Source organism: Arvicanthis niloticus, chromosome 5 (assembly GCF_011762505.2).
Source record: "Arvicanthis niloticus isolate mArvNil1 chromosome 5, mArvNil1.pat.X, whole genome shotgun sequence".
In the NCBI taxonomy this organism is placed as follows: domain Eukaryota; kingdom Metazoa; phylum Chordata; class Mammalia; order Rodentia; family Muridae; genus Arvicanthis; species Arvicanthis niloticus.
The window spans coordinates 85,702,709-85,710,297 of record NC_047662.1 but is presented as its reverse complement, the minus strand read 5'-3'; the positions used below and the strand labels follow the sequence as shown (position 1 = coordinate 85,710,297).

The 7,589-nt window shown below is 42.3% G+C and overlaps 1 protein-coding gene across 7 annotated transcripts in view; it reads right to left on the bottom strand.

The window, feature by feature from the left end:
- The window catches only part of Susd1 (sushi domain containing 1), a 122,537-nt gene that overhangs the window by 92,946 nt on the left and 22,002 nt on the right, over nucleotides 1–7,589 (bottom strand). For all 7 annotated transcript variants that reach the window (XR_013110652.1, XM_076934890.1, XM_076934893.1 and 4 more), the window contains exons 4-5: nucleotides 3,033–3,185; nucleotides 2,133–2,312 (exon numbers count right to left, since the gene is read on the bottom strand). Coding sequence is in view for 6 of the 7 variants with exons in the window: in XM_076934890.1 (XP_076791005.1) it covers nucleotides 2,133–2,312; nucleotides 3,033–3,185 (333 nt within the window). In the remaining variant the exon portion in view is untranslated. The remainder of the gene's footprint in view (nucleotides 1–2,132; nucleotides 2,313–3,032; nucleotides 3,186–7,589) is intronic.

Here is a 7,589-nt window from a genome sequence, read left to right as displayed (position 1 = left end):
GTTGAATCTTTCTCAGAAGGGGGAATAAAATAGATATCAGAGGCAGATAAAGGGAGGAAACTGATCCATTGAAAGATAATCTAATAACTAATATCTATGTATATACCCTTATAACTTTTTGTTTGGTTTTCAAGACTAAGATTAAAGGCATGTGTCACCATTGTCAAGCCCCTTAACTCTAAGGATAATAAAAACTTATCTAAACATATTTAAAACACCAGTAAGTCAAAACAGCACCAAGATTAACTCAGCCATGCAATAAATTCAATAAAAATTAAGATTTTCTTTTGTCATCATTATTATATTAGATACTTTTCTTGTTGTGATAAAACACCTGACAAAAGCAACTGAAGGAAAGAGAAGGTTGATTTTTGTCTCATGGTGTGAAGGGATACAGTCTATCCCAGTAGAATGCATGGCAGTGAAGGTAGGGGTATGGAGGGGTGTGGGGGTAGCTGATCACACTGTATCCACAGCCAGGAAGGAAGGAGCAGGGAATGTTTGTGCTCAATGAGTGATCTCCTTTAACCCAAGACCCCAGCCTGTGGAATGATACTCCTTAGAGTTAAGGTGAGTCACTTACTTCAATTACTCTTACCTAGGAAAATCCCTCACAGATACAATCATAATCTTATCTCCTTGATGATTCTAGAGCCTGTCAATTGACCATCAATACTAACTATGATGGTTACTTTTTAAATATATGTCAAAAGTCCCTTCAATCTAGAAAGTCTATAAGACAAAGATTACCCAGGGTTGCTACCCATAGAGATGATCCTTAAAAAATCCGAGTTTTAAAAATACTTCAAGGGCTAAAATATGCCCAAAAGTGTCACATCCAGATGGTTTTCCAAATGAAATCTCCCAAATCTTTAAAAATGCTACAGAGCAAGGGAAAAAATGCTTTGATATTTTTAAATTCAGAATGCCATTGATACTAAATATAACAAAAATGGCATCCCTCTGGGCATCAGTGAGGAGTTCTAAGTAGTATTTAGCAAATATAATCCTGATTAAAACAATAAGAAGCCAAAGCCTCAGAAAGGATCCATCCTGCTGACACCAAACATTATCACAAAATGTGTTAGTGAAACTCATATTACTGATTAAAAGAAAGTGTACAGAGTCACCTTGATGTCAAAATATACAAAGTCACCTCACATGCTTAAAAAATAGCTAGTGTCTGATTTAAAAACCAAACTAGTAAAGTGAACACAGATGGATGTGTCCTTAAGATTACTGAGAAACCCGGGAACTGGTGAACTGGAAATCACTGGAGATGAGAAAGTAGAAAGTTCAAAAAATAATCACAATAGTAAACAACACAGGAAACCGCAGAGTGACTGAAAACACATCTCAGGCATCTAGTTCCAGTTCTGGCTTTGATTGTGTGATCTTAAACAAATAAACCTGGATGCCTGGAAGAGGGCAGCCTTCTCGCCGGCGTGTCTCTACACAGGGGCCGTCTAAAGACTAAATGAGTCACCAGGGAACTTGCTAGAATGTACGCAGCACATGCTGCTGCATACAGTACTTAAATAGGTCGGCATCGGCACATCAAAGGCTGAGATCACACCAGTGATGCAACTGGGTGGGTAAAGAGCACTCACCAAGTCTGATGACCTCAGCTGGATCCGTGGGACTCACATGAGAGGAGAAAACTGACTTCATCAGGTTGTCTTCTGACCTCTACACACACATTGTGCAATGTGTACACACACACACACCTATACACATGCATACGTACACATACACACATAAATAAATAAAGGTAAATTTGCATTTTTTTTAAAAAAGCTGAATTCATTTTGAAACATCAAAATCATTTCCATACAAGTCAAAAATAAGATTTAAAAAAATTTCAGTGTTAGCACCATTGCTTAGGTTTTTCATTCTGGAAACACTAGCCAAGCCCCTGTAATAGAAAAAATGTTATAAGTGCAGAACAAAAGATAGGGTCACTGTTTGCAGACACTAAGATACAGACCCTGAAAAATACTAGAAAAACAAAACCCTGCCAGAAACAAATACGACGTATCAGGTTTGTTGAATGCATTTGCTATCCCAAAGGGAAACTGAGAAAGCAGCCCAGGGACACTGCAAGCAGAAAGTTGGGGCTTTTAAGGACCCACCTTGGCAATGTAACGTTGGAGGTTCCCACACGCCCAGGGCTGTGCATCGTGAAACCCTATCTCCTGAGATGCTGAGAAACCCTTCTTTGCAGCTGTAATGGGCCTGGCCGCCCGGTGTGGAGCTGTAGCTTCCCACGATGTGGGCCCCAGGAACTTCAGGAGGGGTACCACAGTCTATTTCTGAAAACAAAGCCATGTCAATGTCTTTATTAATGCACGTTTTCAGAATCCACCATCTCTCTGCAACCATACCCCGTGCCTCACACCCCCAGGCCCTGTGTGAGATTCATTTCCACGATGTTTCTGAGCGCATTTCCAACGTTGTCTTTATTGCACTTTTGGTGCTCCACACACAACAGCATCTACACATGCACAAAACAGAATTCAGCCATCTGCTTCGATTCATCTCATGCCTTGTCCAGTGAAGTAAAAATCTGACTGCAAACCACCTTAAATTAGATTCATTTTCTTAATTTCCAGAGTCACTCTGGAGATGCTGGGTTCTTATCAGACCTAACAGGCAACAGTTAACACCAAAATATTAATCCCTCATGGTTAATGGTGGTTCCCACCCCACCCCCACCCCCCGCATGGTTTTTCTGTGTAGCCCTGGCTGTCCTGGAACTAGATCTGTAGACCAGGATGGTCTCAGATTCACAGAGATCAGCCTGCCTCTGCCTCCTGAGTGCTGGGATTAAAGGCATGTTCCACCACTGCCCGGCTTGTTTAGCTTTTTAAAACTCAACCCTTTCTATCTTGATTGGGTCATTTATTTTATTTCATAAAAATATGTGAAGGTAGTGCATACTCATACCTCCAATGCAGACCTATAAATGTCAGAACATGAGAAGATCATACCTACCAGACCTCACCTTTAGGTACTGCTTCCCTGGCACCTACCTGTGCATGATGTCGCATCCATGTGTGGGTGGAAAGGCTCAGGCCCGTTCTTTGCCACATACCCTTCCATGCAGTAGCATTCAAAGCTCCCAGGAGTATTGATGCACCGACCTCCATGTCTGCACAGGCCAAAATCTTCACACTCATCTATGTCTTGAGATCCATCCCAAAGTGTAAAAAGAAGGGAGACAAACAGAAAAGGACCCTGTGGCAGCCTAGTTTCACGCTGTCCATCAACCCAAATAAATGCATGCACTTGCTTGTGATTGTACTGTAATTTTTGTTTTGCTCTTTATAGGTTTTCCATACAAACTCTTCATGCCAAAAACATGAAAGCATAGGATATGTTCAATAAATACTTGCCAGTGTGTTCTGAGATACAAAGTAAAACAAAACCACAAACAAAAACCATTCCCAATTCTCTGACCCCCAACAAAATCGGACTAAAAATAAGCAAACAAATAGACAAACAATGTTAGGGGCTTGAATGCCTGCCCAACACAAATGAGGTCTTTGTTAGTGCCCAGCACTCACACACACAGAGACAGACAGACAGACAGACAGACAGACAGACAGACAGACACACACACACACACACACACACACACACACACACTTCCAATCTTCCACCTTTTGAAACTATACAGGCCAACAAGGTGGCTCAGCAGGTAAACACACCTAACACTTAAATGTGATCCCCAAGACCCACATAGCAGAAGGAGAGAACCAGCTCCTGTAAGTTGTTTTCTGGCTGTCATTTGTGTGCTATGCCGTGTGCGCACACAACACACACACACACACACACACACACACACACACACACTACATTAAAAAGCCAGGGATGAAGCGATGGCTCGGCAGTTAAGAGCACAGGCCTTGCTGCTAGAGAAGCTGTGTTCGAGTCCCAGCTCCCACGTGGTGGCTTACAATAATCTCCAGTCCAGGGGATTCAACACTGTCTTCTGGAATCCATGAGCTCCAGGAACACAAGTGGTGCACACATTTACATGCAGCCAAAGTACCGACACACATAAATGAAAAATAAATAATTTTTAAATGTAAATTTGACTATAAATGTTGGGCTACAAAGCCAGGCATGATGGTGTACACTTGTAACTCAGCATGTATAAGGCTGAGAGGGGATGCAGGAGTTTTCGGCTAGCCTGCACTGTGACATGAGGCTTTGTCTCAAACAAAACCAACTGTAGGGTTGAGGAATGCCATTCAGTGGAGAGTTTTTACCTAGTGTACATAAGGATCTGGATAAAATGTACAGTACTACCAAATACACACACGCACATGCACACACATTCTCAGCATATACACACATACAAACACACAAAATCACACACATACAAACACACACACACAAATACACACTCAATAACAACTTAAGGTACTATAAATCAAGGGTACTTTCAAACTGAGTTTAAGTCTAAGATGAGCATGGAAGTGAGTCCCTGTAATCCCAGCACTTGGGAGACTGGGGCAAGAAGCCTGCGAGCTTAAGGACAGCTTGGACTAGCTAGAAAACAAGACCCTCTCTCAAAAACCCAAAGGCTAGCGCTGGAGAGACTAGGAAATGGTTAAGAATGCTTGCTGCTGCAGAGGACCTGGCTTCCATTCCTAGCACCTACATCAGGTGGCTGACAAATGCAAATGCTATAAGTAGTTCTAGGGGATCTAATGCTTTTGTCCAGCTTCTGAGGACACTATGTGAACATGGTGCATGTAGAGACAAGGAAACACACGCACACAGAGACACACATGCACACACACAGAAATAAAAATAAGTGAATTAAAAACCCCAAACATGGTGTTACACAACTTTCAATCTAGGACTCAGAAGGCAGAGGCAGGTGGATCTGTATGCATTTGAAGCCAATCTGGTCTACAAAATGAGTTCCAGGCCAGCCCAGGGTATACATAGTAAGATCCTACCTCAAAAATTATAAATTAATAAATGTCTACAAACAGACACTTGCCTGGCATGCACCAGGTCCTAAATCTTCCACCAAAGCTGTAGTAGTAATAATAATAATAATAATAATAATAATAATAATAATAATAATAATAATAATAAATCAAATAAAAGTTCTAAACTGAAGTTCCAAGTATAAAACAGGTTACTAGCCAGGCAATGGTGGCGCACGCCTTTAATCCCAACACTTGGGAGGCAGAGGCAGGCGGATTTCTGAGTTCGAGGTTGGCCTGGTCTATAGAGTGAATTCCAGGACAGCCAGGGCTACACAGAGAAACCCTGTCTTGAAAAACCTTTTAAAAACAAAAACAAAAAAAAAAAAAAAAAAAAAAAAAAAAAAAAAAAAAAAAAAACCCAAGTTACTGAAGACTTAAAAAAAAAAATCTAGGACCAGACAAGCATGGCTTTCCAGCCTATGAGCAGAGGACAGTGTGGCAGGTGCAGGGGGTCAGGGGTAATGAAGAAAAAACTCACTGAGCCTCCCCTCTCTTCTCTGCATTTTATTCTCCGGGGTTGGAATGTAGTTCAATCCCTTGCATTAGAAGAAGAGGAGAGAATAGAGCTGGAGACACAGCTCCGTGTTTAAGAGCACGCTTGTTACTCTTCCTCAGACCTTGAGCTGGGTTCCCAGCACCCATACGGAGGGCCACTCACACCTGTCTTTAAGTTCCAGCTCCAGGGAATTCAACACCCTCTTCTGGACTCCAGAATTATCTGCATGCACATGACATATGTTCACACACACACAGACAGAGAGAGAGAGAGAGAGAGAGAGAGAGAGAGAGAGAGAGAGAGGTAACACATAATTAAATTAAATTTTTTAAAGAACAGAATTTTCTAGACATGACCTGAGACTTGCTTTGGTAGATAGAATAGAGCAGAGGGAGTGCAGAGCCTGCTGAGCTGGTCTATAAGAAGTCTAACAGCTTCCCGGGCCCTGCCCCCAGCCCTTGGCCCCCCCCCCCCCCCCCACACACACACACACATTGCTGTGGCCATGCCAGAAGAGCATCTAGGCTATTGTGCTTACAAAGGCCTCAAAGAAAAGTCCTAAGGTGAACTACCATGTGGAGGGAGAATCCATTCAGAGAACTAAAGCCACTTGTCAGAATGGAGGTTCTAATACATGAAAGGGCCCCTTTTGTTGGGGATTGATTCTAATGTTTTGTCTTAATTTGGCTCCCAAAATCACAGGAATCTACATGTCCAGATGCTGAGGGCCCCTGACCCCAGTTGGCTTTTGATTAATCAATAAAGAGCCAATGGCCATTGGCTGGGCAGGGTGGAAGAGGTGGGACTTCTAGGATTCCTGGGCAAGAAGGGCAGAGGAGAGAGGGACAGAATTGCCGTGACAGGAAGACGAAAGATCAGACTTAAAGGCCTGCCAACATGTAAGAATCCAGAAAAGTGGCCCCAGGGACCACTATCCCAATTGGGTCTGGAGAAGCAGAGATAAAATATAGATTTAGCAAATATTAATTCAAGAATACCAGAGGGGAGTGGGGGAGTGTGTGCTAGTCACAGGGAGGTTTAGAAGTGCCCAATCACTGAGCTAGTAAAGCATATTAAAAATAATGCTGTGTGTGTGTGTGTGTGTGTGTGTCTGTGTCTGTGTGTGTGTGTGTGTGTGTGTGTGTGTGTGTGTGTGTGTGTGTGTGTTTTCATTCACGAATCCAGAGAGCTCTGCTGGGAGGCTGGAAGCAAGACCCACAGGGGAGCTCGGTGTGAATTTAACAATTCACTGTTACACCCTTTTGTTTGTCATCTAGGTCACAGTTCAGGGTATGCATACAGTCTCTCAGTCCATAGGCAATATAAAAAGAATTATAGGGTCAAACCAGAAGTTGTGGGAAACACCAAACTGCTCAGTGTGTATATGTGTGTGTGCACACACAGGCACATTAATGTATACATGTTAATGTGTTTAAATGTAGATATGTACATGACACGTATGTGGGCCAGAGAACAACTTTAGATATCGTTTGTGCCTTCCACCTCATCTGAGGCAGTCTCTTTGTTCTCTGCTGCATACACCAGGCAAAAGGGCTCACAGGTCCACATCTGTCTCTGGCTCCCATCTCTCTAGAAGAGAGCTAGAATCACAGCTACAACATCTGGCTTTACATGGATTCTGGGAGTCTGGCCTCCAGTCTTCATTTACTCAGGAAACCTTTTCCTTGGCCCAGAAGTTGCTCTTTTAGGTCACTAAACTTGAGGGAGATTTCTGGGTGGCAGCAATAAATAATCAAAATACCCTGAACACTGAAGTGCTCAAATAAGTGCAACTAAGAAAATAATACAGCAAATTTAAAAAAGGATTTCTAGGAAAACAATGAAATCTTGTAAACTGAAAACAAAATATGAATGCCAAAATAAAAACTCAAAAGGGGCATTAAACAATAGAGAGGCCACTGCTGAAAAGGGGGTTTGCAAATCCCAACCTGAGGAATCCTCCCAAGACACAGTGAAAAAGCTGATGTGAGACAGAAATGGAGAGACAAAAAGTAAAATCTTGCAGGGACAGACAAAAAAGAGCCAACAAGTGTTGAAGAGAAACTGAAGATAATAAAGGAGAG